Source organism: Lepus europaeus, chromosome 14 (assembly GCF_033115175.1).
Source record: "Lepus europaeus isolate LE1 chromosome 14, mLepTim1.pri, whole genome shotgun sequence".
NCBI classification, from domain to species: Eukaryota; Metazoa; Chordata; class Mammalia; order Lagomorpha; family Leporidae; genus Lepus; species Lepus europaeus.
The window spans coordinates 59,781,860-59,809,221 of record NC_084840.1 but is presented as its reverse complement, the minus strand read 5'-3'; the positions used below and the strand labels follow the sequence as shown (position 1 = coordinate 59,809,221).

Sequence of the window (27,362 nt, the reverse complement as noted above, 5' to 3'; positions counted from 1 at the left end):
GTGATGGACTCCTCTGAAAGTCTTCTATGATGTCAGCATCACCTTAATTCCAAAACCAGAAAATGATACAAAAAAAGAGAACTATAGATGCATGCCCCTGATGAACCTAGATGCAAAAATCCTCAACAAAATGCCAGCTAATCAAATCCAACAACACATCAGAAAGATCATTAACCTAGACCAAGTGGGATTTATCCCTGGTATGCAAAGATGGTTCTACATATAGAAATGAATAAATGTAATAAGTCACATCAACAAATTTTATAATAAAAAACATTTAAAAAATCTGGGAGTAGCAGACTCATAGAATGGCAAATGCCCAAAACAGCACTCCTGCCTCAGAATCAACCCTTGGGACATTTGGATCTGGCTAAAAGGTCCAAGAGAGTCTCACAGGCATGGAAAGCCATGACACGGTGGCAAAAAACAATCTAAATGAAAGACCCTGGTGAACAAGACCCCAGCAGAAGGAACAGGCCATCAAGGAGAGAGGCGCCTTTCTCTGAAGGGAAGAAGGAACCTCCACTGTGACACGGCCTTGACTAAACAAGTTCAGAATTGGTGAACTCAAGGGACTTCCATAGCCTAGACAGCTCATAGCAAGAGTCTCGGGTGATTGCTGACGTCATAAATAAGAGTGCCAATTGTTAAATCAATGGGAGTCACTGGGTACATGCTCCCCACGTAGGATCTCTGTCCTTAATGTGTTTTACTATTAAACTTAAAAACACTAAAAAAAAAAAAAAAAAAAAAAAATCTGGGAGTAAAGTAGTGATAAACATATTTATTTACTGTGTGATAAAATCATGTTTAATGTAAAATTTCCCTTACATCTCTAATGAGACACAAGTGGGGCTGTTGTCCTTAAAGCCTTTTTTTTAAACTTTATTATTTATTTGAGAGGCAGAGTTACGGACAGTAATAGGGAGATAGAGAGAAAGGTCTTCCATCTGCTGGTTCCTTCCCCATATGGCCGCAATGGCCAGAGCTGGGCTGATCTGAAGCCAGGAGCCAGGAGCTTCTTCTAGGTCTCCCATGTGGTTGCAGGGGCCCAAGGACTTGAGCCATCTTCACTGCTTTCCCAGGCCATAGCAGAGAGCTGGGAAGAGGTGAAGCCGGGACTTGAATTGGCACCCATATGGGATGCTGGTGCTGCAGGCAGATGATTAACCTACTGAGCCACAGCGCTGGCCCCTGCCCTTATAGTCTATTAAGGACTTGGTAGGGATGCAGGAAAAATAGTGTCAGAAATACCTGGTGTGTGACGGTGGCTTCTATTGCTGTAGCTGGCATGTGGGTAACTGGATATTAAGGATTCCAAAGGGCTTTTCTTTTGCAGTCCTAGAACTTGGACAATGTGTACTTTCTCTATTAGGATTTCAAAATATGATGTCCAAATAGGGATTCTAATGTGAAACTTAAAAACAAAATCTCGATGTAGCATTTCATTAAGTATTAATGTCAGTCGTCTAAGGTTGCTAGATTATATCCAGAGTAAGCCATGTTGTTCCTCTCACGTAGGAATACAGATGATTAATGAAGTACAGCTAAGTAGCATAGTTAGAGACAACCTGGGAAGGGCAAAGAGAATAGGTCATGAATCTAGACTAACAAATTGTAAATGCTCTCCTGAATTACTTAAAAATTTTTTGTTTTATTTGAAAGGCAGAAAGACAAGAGGAGAGAGAGAGAGAGAGAGAGAGAGAGAGAGAGAGAGACCTTCCATCCAATCAATGGTTTACTCCTTAAATGTCCACACTGGCTATGTCTGGGGAAAGCCAAAGCCAGGAGCTTGAAACCCCATTTGGTTTTCCCATGTGGCTGACGAGGACCTACATGTCTAAGCCATCACCTCCTGTCTCCCAGGGTCTGCATTGGCAGGAAACTAGAATTGGTGGCAGAGCTGGAACTTGAACCTAGTCACTCCAATATGGAATGCAGTTGTCCCAAGCAGTGACTTAAACTGCTACCCAATATCCCAACCAAATCACTTTTTTAAGATACAGTTTTAAATGATCACATAAGGAATACATGTTCATTGTTGGATGTTTGGTAAGAAATTTTTGAGTCACAACCCTGAGAAAACCAATGTTAACATTTTCCCCTAGTACTACTAGATTGCTTTATTTTACAGTATGAAAGTTTGTATTTATGTATTTCATGCATATCTAACTTTTTAAATGGCTCAGAATACAAAGATTTTTATTGTATCTTTTTATTTTCTGTTTTGAGAGGTAGACAGAGTGACAGAGAGGAGAGAGAGTGAGTGAGAGAGAGCTCCTATCCTCTGGTTGACCCCCAAATGCCCACAATGGCTGACTGTTGAAGCTGGGACCTGGAAGCTCCATCCAGGACTCCCGTGTGCACAGCAGGAACCCAACTACTTGAGACACTAATGCTGCTTCCCAAGGTGCTCACTAGCAGGAAGCCATAGTCAGAAACCAGAACCTGGAGTCAAGCCCAGACACTTTGACGTGGAATATGGGTGCCCTCACTGGTGTCTTCACCACTAGGCCAAATGCCTACCCCTCTTATATATTTTCATGAGCACTTTCCAATCAGCATGAGCCAGAGGGAAGAACTCCTGACAGAGGCAGTCTCAACCTGGCTCCCTCTGGTGTGAAGTCGGCCGGAAGTTTGGAAATGCCTAGCTTCCCTGCTTTTACCTTGTATGTTTGGAGCTCACCCATGTGTAGAGGAAAGCTGTTGATGCACCTGACTGCAGAGTGGGACACTGATGCAAGGAAGGTTGTGTATCACAGAGAGCTGCTCCATTCTAAATGAATGCTTTCATCCCTCTGTGTAGGCAGCCATTTATTTGGGTCTCTGAAAATAGTAACAGTATGGTGAACTTGAATTAAAGAATATTTATTTTGCTGTCTGAGTAGGACAAGCTGTTTCCCCAGTTGCCGGATGGGCTAAGGGGGAAACACCGGTGTGTTTTTCTTTAAGCTTGAATTCACCCTCAAAAAGAAAATGAGGAAAGTACAAGAAGTATTGCGATAGCTTGAAGCTGAACAACACTTGTTATGCCCTGCCACAGATCCCACACCTTGCACATAATTACCCAGACTCCAAGGAAACAAGTTATTTTGGGAAGCATAGCTCAGGATCAATCATATGGAAGGCTGTTTGTTGGGAACTTTAATATGGTTGCTTCCCCAAGGAATTCTCCATGTGGTTTGTACCAACTTGGGGGAGGCAGGTGTGACCCATGGAACACCCAGCTTGTGCTGTCAGGCTCCAGGCTCTAAACATCTTTAAGCTCAGATGACCAGGCATCAGTAGCTTTCAGGGAGTTCTTTGAACTTACTGCTTTGATTCTTTATAAATATATTTTTTACCTTTTAGTGTAAAAAAATGACTTAGACTTTGATTCTGAATATATTTGTTTTTGTTAGTTTAACATATGCTTCCAACCCTAAAATAGTTTCAGAAGAATCTGCATATTTTTAGTCTTAACTATTTTGAATTTGACAGTTAAAACAGGGGATTTCATCAAGATCATTTGTCAACCTTCCTTTGGAGAAGAGAGAGCTATCTATATGTTTTTAATGATAAAAGTTTTGTTTCAAGAATTTTAAAATGCTTCTTGGAATTAAAGAAGAGCTAGCTTGAGTTGCATAGTAGTTCAGGAATGTTTGGTATCCTGCCTGTGTTGCTTAACTCTAACTTGAGGATTAAAGAGAGGCAGAGATGAGTAGCTGAAAAATAAGAATTAGAACAAGTAACAAGGACTCCTGTTAGTTGTAATAAAATGTGGGAAATTTTCTTGAGCATGGAGGAAATTAACAGATGGGGATACTTCAGTTTCTTGATAAATGTAGGATCTTTATGAAATAGAGAAATGTGCTAAGGAATTCAATCCAAATCCAGTATTATTTTTGGTGATCAGTACAAGAGAGAGCATGAAGACACAAACCAAGTTTTAAATGGGGTGTTTGATGTAGAAATGGAATGCAGTACACATTCCTGAATTTAAGACAGTTGTCAATTTCACCGACAAGGGAAGCATACTCTAATTTAAAATCAGCAAATGATGGACTTCTGTTAGTTCTGTTGTCATTCTTATGAAGTAATTACTGTTTATCTTCATTGAAACCAATAAAACTTAGATAAGAATAGTGAATATTTTAGCTTATTTGAATGTTGACCTCTTTTTAGAAGAAAGATTTAAAGTAGGTACTGAAAGACAATTCTTAAATACAAGTATGAGGGTCGGCATTGTGGCGTAAGGGGTCAAGCCACCATCTGCAATGCCAGCATCCCATATGGGCACTGGTTTGAATCCCAGCTGCTCCATTTCCTATCCAACTCTCTGCTAATGTGCCTGGGAACGTGAAAGAAGATGGCCCAAGTCCTTGGGTCCCTACACTCACATGGGAGACTCAGATGAAACTCCTGGCTTGTGCCTTTAGCCTGGCCCAGCCATAGCCATTACAGACATTTGGGGAGTGAACCAGTGGATGGAAGACTTTTTTTTCTCTCCCCCCCCCAACTTTACCATTCAAATAAAATAAATCTTTACAATATGAGAGACAATATGAGTAACTCTTCAGAAAGTCTTCAGAAAATTCATGGAAAAGTTTATAGTTTATGAAATATTATGCATATATCTTACAATTTTTTGTATCAATATAAACTTACCTTTCAAACCCATTTTCTACAATCTTTTTGAAGTCCCCTAATATAAAGATGAATCTGTGTTGAAGATGTTATTTAACTCGTTAATGAGAAAACTGATAAGGCAGCATAACCAGTTCAAAAGAGAATTCAAAATATACACACTTTTGTAGATCAGAAATATTGAAAGAAATGTCCAGATGGAGACAAACTTTTATTCTATGTGAAGAGAAATGTTGTCCTACTGGAGAGAATTCATTGGCATGTATGTAGACAGGATTGTTTTGCCTTGCTATCAGTTGTCTATGACTTAAAGTTGTAGAAGAGCCTAGAAGGGGTGCTATGAGTAATGCCTAAGCTTTCCTTCAGAGCACAGATTTTTTTTTCCTCTTGTAAAGTAGCCTTATTAGCAATTTCCCCCTTCCCAAGTTCCATAGCTTTAATTTGTTCCATCCTTTCTGGAAATTATGGGGAAGATTCAACATAACAGAAAGGTCAAAATGAAATTAGCCTAAGCTAGATTTGGCTTTGTTGAAAAACTGAACCACCACCCTACCCCACTCCAACCCCCGTTCTCTCCCTTCTCTGCACCTTTCTTTCTGTATTCTGAATAGCCCATGGGCTAAATGGAAGCCAGTCTTGTGACCCTGACAGTTGAAGACTAAAATTCATGGTTCAGAACTTCTGATTAAAACCAGACACGGATAAGACTATCTTTCCAAGTGCTGAGAGAGCCATCTTTAACCTACCCACTTAAAGTATCATCCATTTAGCTTGATTCTATTTTTAGATACCCTTGCAGTAAGGTTGACTGTTATTTTTGCAAGGTATTTCTTTCTCTTCTTTTTTTGAGCAAGATTAAGAATCTTAACATTTAAGGATTCTGTGGTTAAGTTTGACATGATAATAATAATTTTTAAAAACCTGGAACTTGAACAGAGACCCATTTTTAGCTTTGCCGTCTTTTTTATTTTTCCATTAAAAGAATAACTGATTCTCTTTGATTTATCCCAGAAAGTCTGACAAATAATATCTTATTCAACAAAATAGTTATTTTCTTAAATATTAGTTTATTTATCTGAAAGACAGAGTTAGAGAGGGATCTTCCATCTGCTGGTTGACTCCCCAGTTGGTCGCAATGGCTGGGTCTGAGGCAGGCCAAAACCAGGAGCCTGGAACTCCATCTGGGTCTCCCACATGAGGGCAGGGGACCAGCAACTTGGGCCATTTCCCACTGCCCTCCCACAGACACATTAACAAGAAGGTAGTTTGAAGGTGGAGCAGCTGGGACTTGAACAGGTGCTCATATAGAATGCCAGCATCACAGGCAGTGGTTTACTCTGCTGTGCCACAATGCCAGCCCCCAACAGTTATGGAATGCCCCTGTATTACAAGCACTGTCCTGAATACCAACGGTCCTGCTTTCCTTGCACTGCCTTCACCATCATTTCCTGGAATTTTCAAGTGGTAGTGATGATGGTGCTTCAGAAAACCCTTGAGTTATTTGTGGGTTCTCCTACCCCTTGAGATTGTTAGGTAGAGTATAACAGCCGATAAAGAAATTCTGAATTGTGTCTGGTCTTGATCAGGAGCCCTAGAACTCCAGGTAAAACCAGTATTTTGTACAGTTGAGGTTCCAGTGTATTTATGACTAAGATCTATGCAGTTTAAACTTGGAAATTTTGACAGTTTGAACAGGTGCTAGCTCTGTGTGTGAATGCAGATTCTTCTACTCACAAGAATGCTTGTGGGTTCTTGCAAAAGTGAACAAGCATGGCCGGCCCCACGGCTCAATAGGCTAATCCTCTGCCTGCAGTGCCGGCACCCTGGGTTCTAGTCCTGGTTGGGGCGCTGGATTCTGTCCTGGTTGCCCCTCTTCCAGTCCAGCTCTCTGCTGTGGCCCGGGAAGGCAGTGGAGGATGGCCCAGGTGCTTGGGCCCTGCACCTGTATGGGAAACCAGGAGAAGCACCTGACTCCTGGCTTCGGATCAGCGCGATGTGCTGGCCACAGTGGCCATTGGGGGGTGAACCAACGGAAGGAAGACCTTTCTCTCTGTCTCTCTCTCTCTCATTGTCTACTCTGCCTGTCAAAAAAAAAAAAAAAAAAAAAAAAAAAAAAAAAAAAAAAAACTCCCCTTATCAATAAGTGTTTTTGAAAATCGCATGGGCAAAATATTTTTATCTCTTATTGACAAAACCTAATGTTCTGACCCCATTTTTTTTTTTTTTTTGACAGGCAGAGTGGACAGTGAGAGAGAGACAGAGAGAAAGGTCTTCCTTTGCCGTTGGTTCACCCTCCAATGGCTGCCGCAGTAGCCGCGCTGCGGCCGGCGCACCGCGCTGACCCGATGGCAGGAGCCAGGTGTTTATCCTGGTCTCCCATGGGGTGCAGGGCCCAACGACTTGGGCCATCCTCCACTGCACTCCCTGGCCACAGCAGAGAGCTGGCCTGGAAGAGGGGCAACCAGGACAGGATCGGTGCCCCGACCGGGACTAGAACCTGGTGTGCCGGCGCCGCTAGGCGGAGGATTAGCCTAGTGAGCCGCGGCGCTGGCCTCTGACCCCTTTTTTTTTTTTTTTTGACAGGCAGAGTGGACAGTGAGAGAGAGAGAGAGACAGAGAGAAAGGTCTTCCTTTGCCGTTGGTTCACCCTCCAATGGCCGCTGCGGTAGCGCGCTGCGGCCGGCGCACCGCGCTGTTCCGATGGCAGGAGCCAGGTGCTTATCCTGGTCTCCCATGGGGTGCAGAGCCCAAAGACTTGGGCCATCCTCCACTGCACTCCCTGGCCACAGCAGAGAGCTGGCCTGGAAGAGGGGCAACCGGGACAGGATCGGTGCCCTGACCAGGACCTGAACCCGGTGTGCCGGCGCCGCAAGGCGGAGGATTAGCCTGTTGAGCCACGGCGCCGGCCTCTGACCCCATTTTTTAAAAGACTTATTTATTTATTTGAAAGCAGAGTCACAGAGAGGCAGAGGCAGTTAGAGAGAGAGGGTGATGTCTTCCATCTGCTGGTTCACTCTCCAGAGGGCCACAATGAGCTGTGCTGATCCAAAGCCAGGAGCCATCAGCTTCCTCTGTGTCTCCCATGCGGGTGGGTGCAGGGGCCCGAGGACCTGGGCTACCTTCCACTGCTTTTTCTGCTGTTTTCCCAGGCCATATCAGAGAGCTGGATCAGAAGTGAAGAAGCTGGGACTCGAACCAGTACTGCAGGCAGTGGCTTTACCTGCTAAGCCATAGCACCGGCTCTGAACCCCTTCTACAACTTAACTTCTACAGGAAGTTAAGATAAGCTAATGCTGTTCTTTGTGTTTTGAACTGTGGTATGAACACTTGTGACAAATCTGGAAAAGATGAAGACTTTGCAGCCGTCTGGATTCTTGGAACCCAGACCTTCTTGCATCCCCTTTCTGTCTGTGCAGCAGCATCCTATGATTGTGCTAAGCAACAGCATGTTTAGCCTTAGTTATTGGAGGCGGAATATCTTCTATGCTCAAGTTGGCTTAAATCGTGACTATAGGCTGTCCTTCTTTTTCTGAGCAATCTTGCCTTGACTGAGCAAGATTCTGAAATGACTTAATTCTTTTTCAGTTTAAACCCCAAAGCACCTCAGTTTCATTTAATTGCCACCACCAATAGCTGTTCTTTTGTGTTTCTGTGACATTTGTATTTGCAAAGCATTTTCAAGGCTCTTATAATCCATTATAGATCCCAGAAAACCAATTGAATTAGGCTAACAGTACATTCCTGGTAAGAAGAAACAAGCCATGGAGAGAAGAGCTGACCTGCCACACCAGACACCAAACTGGTCTCAAAGCCAGGCCCCAGATGTAAAGGCTGCTCGTTTTGAGGGATTGCTAAACCAAACTCATCACCTACCTTGTTATCTGATAGAATCTTGGGAACTAAGCAGAGATTTGTGAGCAGAGAATAAAAAGGCTGCCTGCTATGAAGTTAGGTGCCTGCTTATGTAAGCTGTAAGCTGTAAGAACATCTAGGCCCTAAATGGGCTTCCAAGACATCTTGGCAATTGATTGTAGAACACCCAGTATTTTAAAATTTTTAAAAATTTAACCAAAACAAAGCTTTCACAAATTTTGTGTGAATAGTTGAAAGGTGTGTTTGGGTACTTGGCAACCTTAAAGGTTTGGAATTTTTGTCAAAGTTAGATGATTATTCAGTCCTCATGATACTGTCTAGGTAGCTACCAGCATGGTAGCTTTCTGCATCCAGAGACTTCCTTGACGTTAGCAGAGATGCCACAGAAAACACTGTGAAAATGTCTTTGAGGTGGCTGAGGATCTGAATATTTACATTGCACGTCACACCGCTTTCCCAAAATTTAAGAAGAACCAGGATAGCAATTAGAAGTCATCCTGGAAAATTGAGAATTTGTGAAGTGGAAAAGAAAACACTATTAGAGTGGCTGTTGGAAATAGAAAAACAAATAGAAAATCAGCTTAATGGAGTCATGATTTTCAGTGGTTTTACATAGGGGTAATACCATAGGTAGTGTTGCCCGGACAACTTTTGCATTTCTTCTCCACTTGATAACCTTCTGAACTATTCCAGAAAGCTCATCACCACCATGTCAATCACATCTTTATAGCTGGGAAAGCATCAGGACATGAAGGACAAATAATTGCATGGTGTCAGAGTCAGAAATAGAACTTGAGTTCTGAGCCATGGCTGTGGGCTGGACCAGGCTCACTCGTTCTCCTGCTCCCTCTTGGGGAGTTGCTTGTCCCTCCCCATAGGATGCAGGCCAGGATGAGTGTCATGGCAAGTTCGGAATCAACAGTTAGCCTCTTAATGTCTTCACTCCCTGAACATAAATGATATGCAATGTCAAAATCAGAGGACACTTTGACAGTGCCCCAGACCATTTTTGACCTGAAAGATGATGCTGTCTTATAATCGGTGGGTGTCAGAGCTGTAGTTTGTTAAACTGCCTCCTCCTCAGCTCCACGCTGCAGCCCTGCCTGAATGTTCCAGCCCTCCATAGACCACAGCTTATTTCATTCAGAGAGAGCCCTATTTCTGAGATGAGTTTCCCTTTCAGGAAATGTGATCTGAAATGAGTATATCTTTGTAATTATTACAGAAAAGGCTGGTTAAAGAAGCAAATGGAGGGGCCGGCGTCGTGGCTCACTTGGTTATTCCTCCGCCTGCGGCACCAGCATCCCATATGGGTGCCTGGTTCTAGTCCCGGTTGCTCCTCTTCCAGTCCAGCTCTCTGCTGTGGCCCTAGGAAGGAAGTGGAGGATGGCCCAAATGCTTGGGCCCCTGCACCCGCATGGGAGACCAGGAGGAGGCACCTGGCTCCTGGCTTCGGATAGGTGCAGTGCGCCTGCTGTAGCGGCCATTGGGAGGGGGTGGTGAAGCAACAGAAGGAAGACCTTTCTCTCTGTCTCTCTCTCTCTCTCACTGTCTAACTCTGTCTGTCCAAAAAAAAAAAAAAAAAAAAGCAAACGGAAATGTGTAGAGGTGTTGTCAAAATTTTTGTTCAGAGAAAATGGAATCATAAAGATTGAACAGAGTCTAACTGGAGCCAACCCAAGCTTAGAATCTGATTGCTAAAACAGTCAAGGAACCACAGAAGATTCACAATTGATTTTTGTTTTAATCCTCATCAGTGTACCAGGTAGAATTGTGTATGTGGTCAAAGAGGAACGATATAATCACAGATTTAATTCATCTTTGATTTAAAAAATCTTTTCCATCTTTATCTTGTGGAATAGCGTACAATGTAAGTTGTTATGGCTGTAGGTTTGATTAATTTAAAAAGAAACCAAACACAAATGCACTGCAGTTGAATAAAACAAACTTCTCTCAATAATTCAGTAGGAACATACATACTTTTTTGCCATTAGGCACATTGTGTTGATTATCCTATTATATAATTTCAGCTAGAGAATGGCAGTAGTCTTATAGTTCCCATGGATGAAGGACTCTGCTGTAAGTCCGTTGTGAAAGATGGAATGGCATCTCCCACCACTGAATGAGGCTAACAATTCCTGCTCGTAAATGTTCCTGGAAGGCTCCTTCAACTTTTTTCTCATGTTTCGGGGGTTGTGGAGCTTTTTCCTGGCCTCAGATGTTCAGGAGTATAACAGAGGCAGAGACTGCCTGTGATTTGAGTTGCCCTCAGCCTTTTTTTTTTTCTTTTAAAGATTTATTTGTTTATTTGAAAGGCAGAAATACAAAGAGGGAGGCAGGGAGAGAGAGAGAGAGAGAGAGAGAGAGAGAGAGAAGAAACTTCCATCTGTTGGTTCATTCCCTAGCTGGGCCAGGCCAAAGACAGGAGCCAGGAGCTTCTTCTGGGTCTCCCACATGGGTATAGGGGCCCAAGTACTTGGGTTATCTTCCACTGCTTTTCCAGGCACATTAGCAGGGAGCTGGATGGGAAGTGGTTCAAGCCAGTACTTGAACCTGTGCACATATGAGATGCTGATACTGCAGGCAGAGACCTAATCTTTTACGCTACAGTATAAGCCCCTACCTTCAGTCTTATCACAGGAAAACACACTGCTAGCAATGACTGGAATGTGGACTTAACCTCCACATCCTGCTTCTCTGCTTCCTATGCATGGAGAGTTTCCATCTAAATCCAGAGAAGGCCTAAACTGGCACTAGCGATCAGTCTGTGTCTACAGACTGCCCATGCTGGCCATCCTGAGTCACTACTCAGAGGTTGGGATTTCTGTATTTAGGAAAATGATCCAAATGTTTGCTCCAGTTGTCTAAGGGATCTGCGTATTGATACAGTGTCTTCTGCTGGATTCCTATCTTTTCTCTCTGCAACTTGAACACTCTTTCCCTTAACTTTGTCTCTTCTCTGGAGAGTGGAAAGAACTAGAGACATCCATCTTTACTTTCTGTGGATAGATGATTTTGTTGGTTTCTCTTTTGTGGTTCTGAAACTTCATGTGTCTGCCTATTGTTGAAATGTTAAAGCAGCTAAATTTATCACTTGGTGCAGCAGAACAAGGGAGTAAGCTGTTTTCCAGGAGAGAGGTAGATGGAGGTTCGATTAGAAGCAGGAGAGGATGTTGCAGGATCTTCCATGTGCCTGGGGACACCTAGGCTTCTTTCCACCACAGCCTGTATCAGGATCACAGAGCACCATTTCCCTTCAGAAGGGATGTTTGGATTGGTAATTTGATTTGACCCAAGAACTTAATCTCTAAAATGATGCAGACCTACCTTCGTTCCCATTCGAGTTCTCCAAGGTTTAGTTTCCGTGGGCCTTAAAGATGCATGCTCTTGTTCAAGCAAGAGGCCTTCAGATAAAAAGTAGGGGGTTTTGTTGCTGCTGTTGCTGTTGTTTTTATCTCCTCCATGACTAACAGATGTTTCACAAAAGGAACCAGGAGATGGGAAATGTACAGGAATGGTCTCCCTTAGCCATGGTAATTAAATCTGTCAAAAGAATGAAAAGTAAGCATTCTAATAAAGCTTTAAAATTCCTGTTCAGAGTACACTGGCCTCTTTGCAAGCAATCATCATGGAACAGTTTGAGTCCTTTTCTGTATTTAAGTTGGTTAGTCACTACCATTGTTGGCTCTTAGGAGTACTCATTAAAGACAAGGAAACTTCATTAAGCTTAACTCAACTAAATAAATTGACCTTTTAGGTTAAAGTTGTTCTCTGGATTTGTACAACTAAATAATTTCCTATGGTAAATTACCTTCTTTGTATATATACCAAGAAAAGTTGTATCAAGCAGACTCACAGTATTCAAGAACTGGGGCAGGAAGCTTGTGTTGATGTCATGAGCAGTTGAGGGGTTATATCTGGAAATGATACTTTTATTAGAATGGATTGAAATAATAAGACAATAAGGCATGGTGACTTGCACCAGCAATATATGCCCATTTAAAAGTAGAATTTAAATAAAAACAACTCTATAAATCTTTGTATCATTATATTTTCTGTGAATTACTTCTTTTTTTAAGATTTATTTATTTATTTGAAAGAGTTACACAGAGAGAGAAGGAGAGGCAGAGAGAGTGAGAGGTTTTCCATCCACTAGTTCATTCCCCAGTTGGCCACAATGGCCAGAGCTGTGCTGATCCGAAACCAGGAGCCAGGAGCTTCTTCCAGGTCTCCCACATGGGTGCAGGGGCCCAAGGACTTGGGCCATCTTCACTGCTTTCCCAGGCCATAGCAGAGAGCTGGATGGGAAGTGGAGAAGCCGGGTCTTGAACTGGCACTCATCTGGGCACTCATTTGGGATGCCGGCACTGTAGGCGGCAGCTTTACCCGTTATGCCACAGCACCAGCCCCTGTGAATTACTTGTCATCAAAACTTGCTATTCTTTTGTGCCTTTTCAAAAAACTCAGGTATATAATTAGGCTCAATGTCAGTTGAAACAACTAACAAATGTCCCTAAAGTAGTTTCACTTGCTGAAAATGAGGCCTGAGAGGTTTTTCACTGTAAGAACTTAATTATCTGGAAACAACCTAAATGTCTATCGATAGGAGGTTATTTACATAAAGTATGGTGTATAGAATATAGTATAATACTATGCAGCTATTAAAAGGGGTGATATAGCCGGCGCCGTGGCTTAACAGGCTAATCCTCCGCCTTGCGGCGCCGGCACACCGGGTTCTAGTCCCGGTCGGGGCGCCGGATTCTATCCTGGTTGCCCCTCTTCCAGGCCAGCTCTCTGCTATGGCCCGGGAAGGCAGGGGAGGACGGCCCAAGTCCTTGGGCCCTGCACCCGCATGGGAGACCAGGAGAAGCACCTGGCTCCTGGCTTCAGATCAGCGCGATGTGCTGACCGCAGTGACCATTGGAGGGTGAACCAACGGCAAAAAGGAAAACCTTTCTCTCTGTCTCTCTCTCTCACTATCCACTCTGCCTGTCAAAAAAAAAAGGGGGGGTGGTGGTGATATATACTGATATGGAATGCTATCTATGTTATAATTTTTTAAAGATTTATTTGAAAGGTAGATGACAGAGAGGGTGAGAGAAAGACAAAAAGAGAGAGAAAGAGATTGACTCTCCATCCTCTGGTTCATACAACAGCAAGGGCTAAGCCAGGCTGTAGCCAGGAACCAGGAACTCTACCCAGGTCTTCCACATGGGTGACAGGGGCCCAAGTACTTGGGCCATCTTCTGCTGCCTTCCAAGGCACATTAGCAGGGAGCTGGAACTGAAGCAGAGTTGCCGGGGCTTGAACTGTTACTCTGGCATCCTAAGCAGTGGCTTAACCAGCTGCTCCATAACACCAGCCCTTCTAGGTTGTAATTTTTAAGTAGGTTAAAAAAAACCAAGATGCAGAACAATGTGTCTAGTATGATTTATGTTAAAAAGACAAAAAAGAGATGTGTGTCTATGTGTTGATACATGTATACATGTTATTGAAGGGATACATGAGGGACTAATGCCCTTTCATTCTCCCTGGGACAAGGAACTGGATAGCTGAGAAACAAAGATAAGAGGAAGACTTTGCATTTTATGGCATTTATTTATTTATTTATTTTAAGATTTATTTATTTATTTGAAAGAGTTACACAGAGAGAGAAGGAGAGGCAGAGAGAGGTCTTCCTTCTGCTGGTTCACTCCCCAATTGGCTGCAATGGCTGGAGCTGCGCTGACCTGAAGCCTGGAGTCAGGAGCTTCCTCTGGGTCTTCCCATGTGGGTGTAGGGGCCAAAGGACCTGGGCCATCTCCTACTGCTTTCCCAGGCCATAACAGAGAGATGGATCAGAAGTGGAGCAGCTGGGTCTCAAACTGGTGCCCATATGGGATGCCAGCACTGTAGGTGGCAGCTTTACCCACTGTGCTACAGCCTCGGCCCCAAGACTTTACATTTTATATCTTTTTGTAAAACCACTTGAATTTTAAACCAAGGAAAGGTATCACCTGTTTAAAAAAGTAAATTTATGAAATTAACAAATAATGAATTCTTATAATAATGTTCCCTTTGCAGTGGTGTAGAACAATGCTATTGGTGCCCACACTGTAGCATAGCAGGCTATGCTCTGCCTGCAGCACCAGCATCCCATATGGCTGCTGGTTCGAGTCCCAGCTACTCCACTTCCAGTCCAGCTTTCTCGCTTATGGCCTGGGAAAGCAGTTGAAGATGACCCAAGTGCTTGGGTCCCTGCACCCGCATGGGAAACCCAGAAGAAGCTCCTGGCTCCTGGCTTCAGATCGGCCCATCCCAGGCTGTTGTACCCATTTGGAGAGTGAACCAGCGGATGGAAGACTGTTCTCTATATCTCCCTCTCTGATTCTGTAACTTTGCCTCTAAAAAAAAAAAAGAACACAGTGCTATCCAATAGAATGTCCCATTATGATAGGGATGTTCTGTATCCACACCCACACTTTCTAATACAGTAGCCACAGCCACACGTGGCTTTTGAAGCCTTAAAAAATGGTTCATACAACTGAAGAGCTAAAAGTTAAATTCTCTGTTATCTTAATTAATGTAATTAGCCCTTTTGGGCTAGGGGCTCCCATATCGACTGAGTCTTGATCTCGGGTATATTCCAGGTATCCCTTCTGTTTAGATAGGTTTGTTTTAGCTTAAGTGTGTTTTAGAAGAAATAATTATTACTTATGCCCTCAGGGTAAATTTTATTACTGTAAATACGAGAAAAAGCCTACATTTCCTTTTTGCCCTTGAAATTAGTGCCATCACACACTTCAGGAAATGAATGACTATCAGATTTGACAAACCTCTTCATTACCCAGTAAAATCAGTTTTTATGGGCACTTTATAGTCTTACTTGGAGCAGCCTGCTTTTGAAAGATCGGTTTTCTCATCTTGGACACATACCCGATTTATCCATCCCTGGTCTTCCACCCCCAAAGTGTAACATGCCAGGCACTTTGTTCTCAAGCCCGGCAGCTGTCGGGAGGCAAGGGGACAGTTTGCATTCTTAGCCAGCAGCTGCCAAAAGCATTTCTAATCTGGTATTGGCAGGAAATAGTGCACAAGTGGAAGCTGAGTTAAAAAGAAGCTTGAAAAATAAATGGAATGACTTTGAATGCCACTTAACAGAGTCCATTTTCCACTGAAAATTGCCCCAGTAATTGGTGAACGCTACTGAACTGGGAGTCCTTCTAGGTTAGGGCTGGATCTGGTCTTAAAGCCCAGGCTCTCGCTCAGGGCCTAAGATATGCAAGTAGGAGATTGTTGTCATTTTTTAGGAAATGATTGATTATATATTTTAAAAATCAATTTAGTTACCAATTTAAAATTGTTGTTCATCCAAGATAAATTAGTTGTAGGTACTGTTACTCAGCACCAGCCACTCTGTTGGTCCAAAGTAAGTAGTTTATTAATTTGAAAGAATTACACATACACACACACACACACAGAGAGAGAGAGAGAGAGAGAGAGAGAGAGAGAGAGAAATCTTCCTTCTCTGGTTTACTCTCTGGATGACCACAACAGATGGGGCTGGGTTAGGCCGAAGCCAGGAGCCAGGAGCTTCTTCACATCTCCCACATGGGTGCAGGGGATCAAGCACTTGGACCATCTTCCACTGCTTTCCCAGGTGCATTAGCAGGGAGCTAGATCGGAAGTGCAGCAGCTAGGACTCGAGCCAGCACCCATATGAGGTGCCAGCATCACAGGCGGCACCTATCCCACTGTGCCATGATGCCGGCCCGTTTGGGTTTTCAGTTCTTCATTCCATCAAATTCTGCTGTCTTTTGAAGGCCTAAGAAGCTCTAGTGCCTCCACCTCCCTGTGAAGTGTGATGTGTCAAGTGCTGCATGTGAGAAAGGGGTTTGACCTGTGATGGGCCTGTGCTCAATGGGGTTTGGTTTTCATTGCAGACTTTCACTGCCTGGTGTAATTCCCATCTCAGGAAAGCTGGCACCCAAATTGAGAACATCGAGGAAGACTTCAGGAATGGCCTTAAACTCATGCTGCTCTTGGAAGTCATCTCAGGTCGGTGTACTTGTATGTGTAGTGGGTAATAGCTAGTTGTTTAAAGATGACTGCATAGGCAAAAAAATATTCTACATGAAGGATCTCTGTGAGTGAGATCCCAGTGGAAAGAAGTGGCCATCAAAGAAGGATGTACTTTTCTGTAAAGGGAGGAGAGAACATCCACTTTGCTAATGATCTTGTCTAAATACTGACGGAGTTTGTGGATTCAAAAGGCTTCCATAGCCGAGGCAGCTCATGTCAAGAGCCTCGGGTGATCACTGACATCATAATAAGAGTGTTAATTGTTAAATTAACAACAGGAGTCACTGTGCACTAACTCCCCATGTAGGACCTCTGTCCTCACTCATTATAAGAGTTAAATGTGATACTTATCCTCAAACAGTTTTTTTGTTTGGTGTGTGTGCATGTGTGTGTAAATTGTTGAAATCTTTACTTAGTATAGAGTTGGTTCTCTGTGTACAAAGTTAATTGAAAATGAATCTTAATGGAGAATGGTAATGGGAAGGGGAGAAAGAGGAGGAAGAGGGTTGAGAGTGTGAGTGAGATTGTGGGTATGGTGGGAAGAATAACTATATATTCTTAAAATTTTACATATGAAATTCATATTCCTCAAAAATTATTTGATTAATTAATTTAAAAAACTATTCTAAAAAAAGAAAGAGAAAAACCTTAAAATACACAATGGAAATTCTGAACATACATCTTATTTTACCTTTACAGAGTATATTATTTGTCCTTGAAGACTACTCATTAAATGCCTACTCTGATCATTGTTTAAAAAAAAAAAGAGAGAGAGAAAGCTGACTGCATAAAAGTTCCCTCTGAACTTAGCTGGGCAAGAACCTTGGTATTATTGGTCAAGAAAACCTTTCCAAAGACTCATCTACCTGGAGTTACTCTGTTTAAAATTGACTTGTTAAAATGATATTTAGAGCTCCCACCTCAAAACAATATGAGACCAAAAAAAAAAAAAAAAAAAAAAAGACATCTGTATGGCCATCTACCATGCTGTCCTCTCTGCTGTTAGTCTAGTTAGTGTAAGTTCTAGAAGTTATCTGTCTCCAAAAAGCCGATGTATATATATGTCAGCAAAGCTTGGAACACATGAATTAAAATCCAGTGTGGTTATGATTTGCTCTGACTGGTTTAGACTTGGACTGGAGAATGGGTCACCATCGGAGAAGTGTGCCTGGGGAGGATGAGAGTGAGTCTGCCCTGATCCATATATCTTCATAATCAGGTGGCTAAGACAAGCCCTGGCAGCCAGCTCTGTGATTCGAACTAGGCTGTCCTGACTTCCTCTAACAGCTAGCCAGCAACTGCAAATGCTCCAGGGACACTAACCAGCTTCTCTCTTTTCACTGGTAAATTGGCTCAGGGGCCAAATCAGACTCTCCTGGCAGATCTGAAAAGCATATGGCTTAAATAACATGGCTCCCTGCTGGTCTGTTTGATCGTTAAAATTTTTTCTTTTGGTTAGTGTTGCACCCTTAATGTGATTGAGGGAAACCAGGACATATCAGAGACAGGTAATCCTTTCTATTTAAGGAAAGCATGTACTCTGAATATTGACACCTTGATCCTGATCGAGGGCTCACCCTCTTAATGTCTGCTCTGTTCTGTTCTCATCCTACAGGGGAAAGGCTGCCCAAACCTGACCGAGGGAAAATGCGGTTCCACAAAATTGCTAATGTCAACAAAGCTCTGGATTACATAGCCAGCAAAGGGGTGAAACTGGTGTCCATTGGGGCAGAAGGTGAGAAGTGTGGGGTTGGCCCTGTCTGTCATACTGACTTCCCAACGAGGGTGTGGCCTGTGACTTGAATGCCCTCCTTCCACCCCCCCTTTCACCATTTATGGGACCCACTTTGTGTCAGGCTGTCTGCTTGGCATGGGAACAAATGGTACCATGAGTGAGAAATCAGGTGCTAGGGTTATTTGTAAATGCAGTCAAATATAGGAAAAAGGAAGAACTTACACATCCCAATGTCCCTTAATAAGACCCCATTAATATGAAGGAAGTGGCCTCATTGTTATGTGTAGGAGATTAGGGATCTGTCAAGGTTGCAGAATTTAGGACTACCTGCATCTGGTAACCCAACCCTGCTATCTGCCAGCAGGGAACACTTTAAGAAGGACCAGGGCAAAAATGAGGCTGTTCTCTGTATTTGATTATTTAAAAACCTTGGCTGATATAATCTTAAAGCTTTGGGAACTCCTTGGTGGTTTTCACTGGTAATACATATGCAAGATTTGTGCTTATTATTAACTCAGAATTCATTTAAACTAGAGACATTTGGTTATGAATATATTTATAACCAAATATACTGTGATGCTTATAAAAATATAAACTTATCTTTCATATGTATATTTTACAATAACTCTGAAGTTAAAATAATAGGAAAATTATAATAGGAAAAAATAGTATAATAAGACAAAAGGCATGTGTGGCTGATGCTGTCTTCCCATTATGTTGCCTTTCTCTTTCTTACCTATAGAAATTGTTGATGGCAACGTGAAAATGACCCTGGGTATGATCTGGACCATCATCCTTCGCTTTGCCATTCAGGATATTTCAGTTGAAGGTAAAAGACATGGCTGAAAGCCTGGTTGTGTGGTTTTAAAAGCCAGCTTGTAAATTACGATTTGAATAGGGTATCAATAAAGAACAACAGTCATCGGCATGACTGACAAAAAAGACAAGAAAGTTGGGTTTTCCTGGATCGTACATTGGTACAGGAAGAAAGACCCCGGCAGCACTGTTGCGTTTGTGGGGGTGGAATCATTTTGGGAAAGATGAGCACATGTTCAGAACAGAAGTTGCTTTTTTTAAAGTGAGCATTTGCTGAGCTTTCCTGCTTATTGCACTAGTAAATTCACAACCAGGGCGGAGCTCTGCAGGCTTACAACAAAAACACTTTTTTTGTTGTTCAGGTACAAAAAAAAATTCTGTTGCCATCCAAGGTTGTTCATTCTTCTCCTTCCTTCCTGCCCAGCTTTCCTCACCTCCCAGCTCTCCTACCCTTCCTTCTTTCTGTTGTCACTGTGCCTTTTGGCCTAGCAACAGTTTACCATTGTAATAGACTCATAATCCTTGGCACTGCTACCAAAGATAAAAATCTTTAGTCTTTTACGCCCACTGCACTCCCAAATATTTTGATAATTCAACACTGTTGAAAAGTGTCAAACTGACATTTTTTAAAATTAGAACTTTGCCTGTTTAGCCCTTGAATCACAAAATATATGACTGCAGGATGTGTCGCAGGCTAGTCTGAATTGTCCAACAAGTCATGCTCCCAACCAGGCATCTAAGTGGTAAGGAGTGGGGCATTGTTTTAATTCAGCCCAGGCAGGACTACCCTCTAACTGGTCTTTGTGAGTGATTTTTAGTTATTCATCAACCAACAAACATTCACATCCAGTACTTTGTCTGCTGTTGTTCCAGGTGACAGGAAACCTGTGGTATTTGCCCTTAACAAGCTTTTAATTCACTTACAATTATCTCCTTTTAGCACTGAACACCCATTTATGTCATCTAAAAATAAAACTAAGATATAATGACATTAAAACCTTAATGATTCAGGCTCAGGAATGACATCTTGAATTAATAAATAGTCTGAATTTGAAAACTTTTGTACAATGTAGTTTTATGAAAATATATTCCCTTTTGTTAATAAAGATGTTTCCTAAAAGTTCCCATTTTAAAAAATAATAATGTGTAATAATTGTACTAGTTTTTATAAACTTTTCTGTTTGTAAATATTCAAACAGTTAAACTCTCTTTAAAGAACAAATACTGGGCTGGGCGTCTGGCACAGCAGTTAAGCTACCACTTGAGACACTCACATCCCATATCAGAGTGCCTGGGCTTGAGTCCTGGCTCTGCTTTCCATTTTAGCTTCCTGCTAATACGCACCATGGAGGCTGTAGATGATGACAGGTTCTTGGGTCCATGCCACCCATGTGCAATACCCAGATTGAGTTCCTTGTTCCTGGTTTTTGGCCTAGCTCAGCCCTGGCTGCTGTGGGTATTTGAGAAGTGAACCAGCAACTGGGAGATCCCACTCTGTTTCTGTGCCTTTCAAATTTAATGAAAAAAAATTTAGAAGGAACAAATGCTATTTTAAAAACTTCTCTTCTGACTATTGCATTTGCTAGAATAGCACATTCTTTTTCCACCAATGTTATACAGATGAATTGGACTTCAGGCTTTTTTTTCTGATTGGTTAAAAATTTTATATTTTCTTTTTCAAAGTTATTCATTTGGAAGAGAGAGAGCCAGCAAGCATGCACATGTACGCACACCTGCTGGTTCACTCCTCAGATGCCTGCAATGGCCAGCATGGGGCTAAGCTGAAGCCAGGAACTGGGAACTCAATCCAGGGATCCCATGTGGGTAACAGGGATCTGACTATTTGAGCCATCACTGTTGCTTCCCAGGGCGTGCATTAGCAAGAAACTGGAATCAGGAGCATAGCTGGGACTCAAACCCAGGCACTCCAGTATGGGCTGTGAGTGTCCCAGGTAGCATGCTAATCTATGCCAGTCACTCACCCTGGTTACAAACTTTAAAATAATAGTAATATGAATTTAAAACCTAATTTGATTTCAAATGTAGCTAAAAATGACATTATTTTTGGGACTTTTTGCATATTATTATTGATGTGTTTGAAATAAGTCAGATTGGTATTTTGTTAAATGTTACAATGAAAGGATTATCTACTTTTCAAAAGACTAAGAAATTAAAACCTATTAATTTCATTAACAAAGTTCTCAAATCTCCTTAAGCAGTTATTCTTTAGTGTTCAGCATACAAGATAACCTGTTTTTTAACTTGTTTTCACATCACTTAATTGCTAAAAGTCTACAGAAAAATCATCTTTGTTTTAATGATATATGTTATATAGAAAAAGACTTCACTTAGAAACAGATTCTTGGAATATCTTGTTTCCTTCAACACAGTGATGTGCCTCCTATAAGAAAGAAGTGGAGAACTTAATATACCTATTGAAAGGGCAGGACAGATGTAGAAGAGGCTCCTTGGCGTGCCACACACGTTTTTGTGATAGAATGACGAATGGCACTGCCGGTTAGTAACATGCTTTTTATATCCACAGCAGCATTTTGTTTGAGGACATGAGCAGTCAGGTGGTCACATTTCAGGCTTCCCCTACACCTGCACCTGGCACAGACTTGCTAACCTCCTGCTGAAAATCTAAAAATGGACTTGAGGGTAGAGGAGGGCCAGCTTTGATTAGGTCAGCCCATTAAAGCAGGAGGAGGCCTTGTTTGGCATTCAGAGCCAGGCAGTGTTCAGACATATTCCAACAGAAATCAGATGAGACTCACTCACTTGTACGTCTAAACCTCTGCAGCAGTTTAAACATTCTCTTGATCTACGTTACCTCTGTTGACTTTTCTAACCAAAATTTCATTTAAATTTTAGTAGTGGCCCATTATTTCCTCTGGATATACTTTTTCTTACTATTTCCCTTGGTCCAGACCATAAAGGTAGGCAGGTATGTATATAACAGAACACCAGATATGGAGTTCCCTCATATATATACATATACATATATATATATATATATATATATATATATATATATATATATATATAGTGAGAGAGAAAGAGAGAGGCAGAGTTAGACAGTGAGAGAGAGAGAGACAGAGAGAAAGGTCTTCCTTCCATTGGTTCACCCCCCAGCCACTGTGGCTGATGTGCTGTGCTGATCGGAAGCCGGGAGCCAGGTGCTTCCTCCTAGTCTCCCATGCGGGTGCAGGGCCCAAGGACCTGGGCCATCCTCCACTGCCTTCCCGGGCCACAGCAGAGAGCTGGACTGGAAGAGGAGCAACTGGGACAGAATCTGGCGCCCCAACCAGGACTAGCCCCAACCAGGACTAGAACCCAGGGTGCCAGCACCGCAGGCAGAGGATTAGCCAAGTGAGCTGCGGCACTGGCCCCTCATATATTTTTTAAAGGTTTATTAATTTCTTTGAGAGGTAGAGTTGCAGACAGAGAGAGGGAGAGACAGAGAGAAAGGACTTCCATCTGCTGCTTCAATTCCCGAATGGCTGTAACAGCCAGAACTGGGCCAATCTGAAGCCAGGAATTAAGAGCTTCTTCTGGGTCTCTCATTGCAGATGCAGGGGCCCAAGTATTTGGGCCATCTTCCACTGTTTTCTCAGGCTATCAGCAGAGAGCTGGATTGGAAGAGGAGCAGCTGAAATACAAACTGGCGTCCATATTGGATGCTGGCACTGCAGGTGGAGTCTTAGCCCACTGTGCCACAGCACTGACCTTGATATTTTAATACAGTCTAAGAACTTTAAGTCTTTTTCCTTAGCCAGAATTTGCTAAATAAGAAATATGAACAGAAGTCATTCCTGTTATTTTTAAAGCATGAAAAACTTTGGGAGTGTGTATTTCACCTGGGTTTTGAATCAAAGACTGAGCTAGAATGGATAGGTTAGGTAAATCATTATAGAATACTTATCTTGATTTGAAGAAATCAGCTTCACCTCCTTCATAAGATGGAAGGCCAGGGTCCATTATTAGTTAAGGGTCTACATGCTTGTGCCAGTGCTGTGGTATAGCAGGTAAAGTTGTTGCCTGCAGCACCAGCATCCTGTATAGGTGCCAGTTTGAATCCTGGCTGCTCCACTTCTGATCCAGCTCTCTGCTGATGGCCTGGAAAAGCAGTGGAAAATGGCCCAAGTGCTTGGGCCCCTAAACCCATGTGGGAGACCTGGAAGAAGCTCCAGGCTCCTGGTTTTGGATAGGCCCAGCTCTTGCCATTGAGGCCATTTGGGGAATGAACCAGTGGATGGAAGACCTTTCTCTCTGTCTCTACCTCTCTCTGTCTGTAACTCTGCCTCTCAAATAAACAAATAAATAAATAATTTTAAAAAGTTATCATGCTTATTGGGACTTTCCAAATTGTAAACATTTAAACATGAGCAGAATCCCGGATTATAGAAGTGGCTTCAAGGGTCCTCCAAGAAGCAAGTGTTGTTAAGATGTGTTAGAAAGTTGTCTCAGTCTGCTCAGACTGCCTTAAAAAAAATACTGTAGCCTGATTCACTTAAACAGCAGATATTTATTTTCTCCTGGTTCTGGAGGCTGATAGTGCAAGATCAGAGTGTTGATATGGTGTGATTCTGGGGAGGTTCCTCCTCCTGCCTTGCAGTGGCTACTTTCTCGCTATCATTACATGACTGGGGGCTGGGATACAGAGAAAGCATAAGCACACTCTCTGATGTCTTTTGTTGTAAAGTGAAGATACCATTCCCATCTTGGTGTCCTGCCCTCATGGCCTCATCTAACCATAATCACCTCCCAAAAGCCCCACCTCCAAATACCATTGCACTGGGGTTCAGGGCTTCAATATCTGAATGTGGTGGTGGTGGTGATGGTGGGAGAGGAACACAAACCTTTAATCCGTGGCAGAAATGCAAGAGATTTCTTGGAGAAAAGACCTGTGGAGGATGAAGGGGAAGGAACAGAGCAGAGAATGGCTGAGAAGTCTTCAGACCAAAGCTCCTGGCTGACATCTGAATGGAGAAGGGGATGGGCAGAGGTTTGGGGTACAAGTCTGAGCGGCTGCTTCAGCTGGGCCGTGTCAGGCAAGAATGACCCTGCCCTAGGGCTCCATCTGTGGCAGGAGCAGCCCCAGGGAAGTGTGGCCTTAGTGGCAATGCAGGGGTGCGCCAGGGTGCTGCAGCAGGCACGTGCCAGTTGCCTGCCCTGTGCATCCAGCTGCAGGACGTGTAAGCAACATTTTTATGGATGTCACAGGCACTGAGAGTTTCTTTTAACTTTCTTAAAACTCAAATGGCCAAACTTGAAGTTTATAGACAAAACTCTGGGGTATAGGATCACTGGGTATGGAAAAAAATTTGGGATATTCTGACCTCCATGAATTCCACTCACCTAAGAACCTGGATATTAAATGAATTAAATGACAGGTTGTCATAGCTACACACATAGTTTTTCCATGTGAGTTGCACTGTAGACTGCTTTAATTTATTTGTGGCTGTGTATTTCAGAATTGTGTACAGTCAACATTAAGCTTAATACAAAGGATGAAACAGACCTAGCAGAGTCACCTCAATCACAGATTGTGCCCGGTTCTAACCTTTACTAGCATGTTAAGGATGTGAGAGCGATCAGTAGCATCCTGCCAGCCTGGAGAGCTCTCCTTCTCACACATCATGGCACTGTTCTAGAATAATAAATGTACCCAATGTCACCTCACTGAGTAGGGAGCCCACACTTTTTAAAATTACTGCTTTCATTTAAAAAAAAAAAGTAAGTTACCAATCATTCTGAAGTGTACTTTTAGGTTTTTTTTTCTTCTTTATGTTTTAACTTCTGGTTGCTCCAGCATCATCCTTTTGAAGTTCTTTAAGTGACACCAGAGCTTTATCAGGGCTCCAGCTCCCACCCATTTGCAGAGGTCATGGGAGGAGGTGAAGCATTTGGTGACCAGCTTTCTGGGAGGTCTGTTGCAAAAGCAACCAGGAGTTGGGTGAACCGAGCAGTAAACATTGCCTGTGGACCCTTTCCTCGGCTGTCATTCCAGAAACGTCTGCCAAGGAGGGTCTGCTACTTTGGTGTCAGAGGAAAACGGCTCCTTACAGAAATGTGAACATTCAGAACTTCCACACCAGGTAAGCACGTGGGGTCCTCGAGGGCGTGAGGGTGGCAGGGAGAACAGTGTCGGTGGACTGCAGCGTTTCCCTCCTCCTATCTCAGAAGCGTTTTGTGTCTGCAGGAGAATGAGGGCTGAAGAATACATAATGCTTAGGGTCTCCCTAGGGCAAGCATTTGAGACAGGTCTGGGATGCCAGTGAAACAGCTCTGACTCCAAAAGTGAGCACGTGTAGCGGCAGAGCGTGGAGGCGTAGGAATGCACAGGCGGCAAGAGTGGCTGTAGCTTCTCGGCAACAGGGCCAGGCCCAGCAGAGCCTGCACACTCTCCCACTAGCTACACGCCGAGCCCTCCGCACTGTGGAAAACAGAAAGACACTTAGTGCATCAGCTTTGCTGAGCTGAAATTCAAGGGAACATAGGCGAGTCATGTGAAAAGTTACAGGAGACAAGGTGGTTCCAATCCAGATGTCAGGCGGGGGCATGGTGCTGCCTCTGGCTTCAGACTTCTTTCCAGGGTGGATGTTTTTGGTCACTATGTTGTATAACTGGAACAGGTGGTTATATCTTTGCTCTTTGGATGGGAGGTTACTCACCAGTGTAAGTGGGTCCTCTGTGGGCTGTGGATAATCGGGAAAAAAGGATGGTGAAAAATTTCCCGTGGTGAAAAATTGGGGAAGCTCTTCTAGTTCATGAAATGTCGTTAAAATGATGTTCAAGTGGCAGGCAATGAGCCAGGCCATCCTGTAGCATACTGTGCCTGTAGCATACTGTCTGACAGCTGAGATGGGTGGGAAGGGCTGGGACCTTCTGCCAGTGTCAAAGCTGGAAGTCCCAGGCCTGCCTCCACTCACTTCTTGTTCTTCTTCTGGTCCCAGATTGGCCTCAGGGCTTCAATAGTGTGGCCCTGATAGTCTCACCAGGGTCTCCCTGTCCCTCAGACCCTTTGAGAAACCCAGCTCACACTCCCTGCTTTCCCTGAACCTGCTGTCACAGCCATGCTCCGAGGCCAGCACTGTTTATGGAGTGTTGAGTGCTGGCATCTGTGGAGAAACAGGCTAGAAATCCAGATACCCTACTCCTCGTGTGGGCTCCCTCACCCACATGCCTTTGTCTTTTAAAAAATTAAAGAAAGAACCTGATGACAGAGGCATACTGAGGAGCTATTGGTGGCTCTTGAAGTGTCCAAAGGGTTCTTGGAGGAAGTGTGACCCAGACATGGTCAGGGTAGACGTCCTGTGCGTGTTCTCTGGGCAGACCCAGGGCTAAAAGCCAGAATGGAGACTTGGAGACGAGAGAAGGCAAGCTGGCACTGGGAGGGCAGAGACAGCAGGAGAGAGACAACTTCCCTGCTGTCACTGTCTGTGCCAGCACACACAGCACTAGGGCAGGACAGAGGGCAGGGTTCCAGGTGCTGGGCATGGTGCTGGCAATGGAAAGGAGAGGAGCAGAGGGTGGAAGTCTACAGTAGACCCCGAGGAAAAAAGATGTGCCTTCAGGGGGCCACAAGCTTGTAAGGTGGGGTAAGGAGAAGGTACAGGTGTTCTCTGTGCATGGGGTAGCACCCCAGGGAGGTCAGCCCCAGACTGCGAGCAGAAGCCGGCTGCTGCTTTCTCTTCTTTAATCTCTGTTCCTGTTCTTCTCAACCGCTGTGAAGCTGGAAAGACGGCCTTGGACTCTGTGCCCTCATCCACAGACACCGGCCCGACCTCATTGACTACTCAAAGCTTAACAAGGTTATTCTGGGTGGCCTGGCATGCAGTGTTCCCACCCACGCACCTCGGCATGTCATCCTGGGAGTGAGCACATCAGCACTAAACCAGCACAAACCTTGGGGCTTCCCGCAGAAGATGCCACGGGGAGAAAGCACATTCTCCCAACTTGCCTTTCCATGATGCAGACGAAGGGTGGCCAGGAAAACACTGACCTGATTCATTAGAGAGGACAGGAGCCTAGTGTGTTTGTGGTGGTGACTTGATTTCCTATGAAGGCAATTTACATATGATTCTTTGAGATTTTACATTTCTGGATTGTAAGTATGGAGAGTGATGCCTAGGAGGGTGCTTGCAAAGGTTCATGGAAAAATGGAATTACAAGATAAATTAATTTGGGTGCAAAATTGTTTTTGAAATCCACGTGTGGGTTTTCCATTCACATTTCCTATGAACTT

General features: G+C 43.4%; 1 protein-coding gene across 2 annotated transcripts in view; it reads left to right on the top strand.

The window, feature by feature from the left end:
- ACTN2 (actinin alpha 2) overlaps positions 1–27,362 on the top strand; it is a 75,180-nt gene that overhangs the window by 12,462 nt on the left and 35,356 nt on the right. Inside the window, exons 2-6 of one of the 2 annotated variants that reach the window (XM_062210683.1) lie at positions 16,422–16,536; positions 18,176–18,295; positions 19,038–19,124; positions 25,125–25,212; positions 26,850–26,928. In XM_062210683.1, the coding sequence (XP_062066667.1) occupies positions 16,422–16,536; positions 18,176–18,295; positions 19,038–19,124; positions 25,125–25,212; positions 26,850–26,928 (489 nt within the window). Of the gene's footprint in view, positions 1–16,421; positions 16,537–18,175; positions 18,296–19,037; positions 19,125–25,124; positions 25,213–26,849; positions 26,929–27,362 lie in introns of those variants that run through there. The other variant, XM_062210684.1, reaches the window with a different exon arrangement.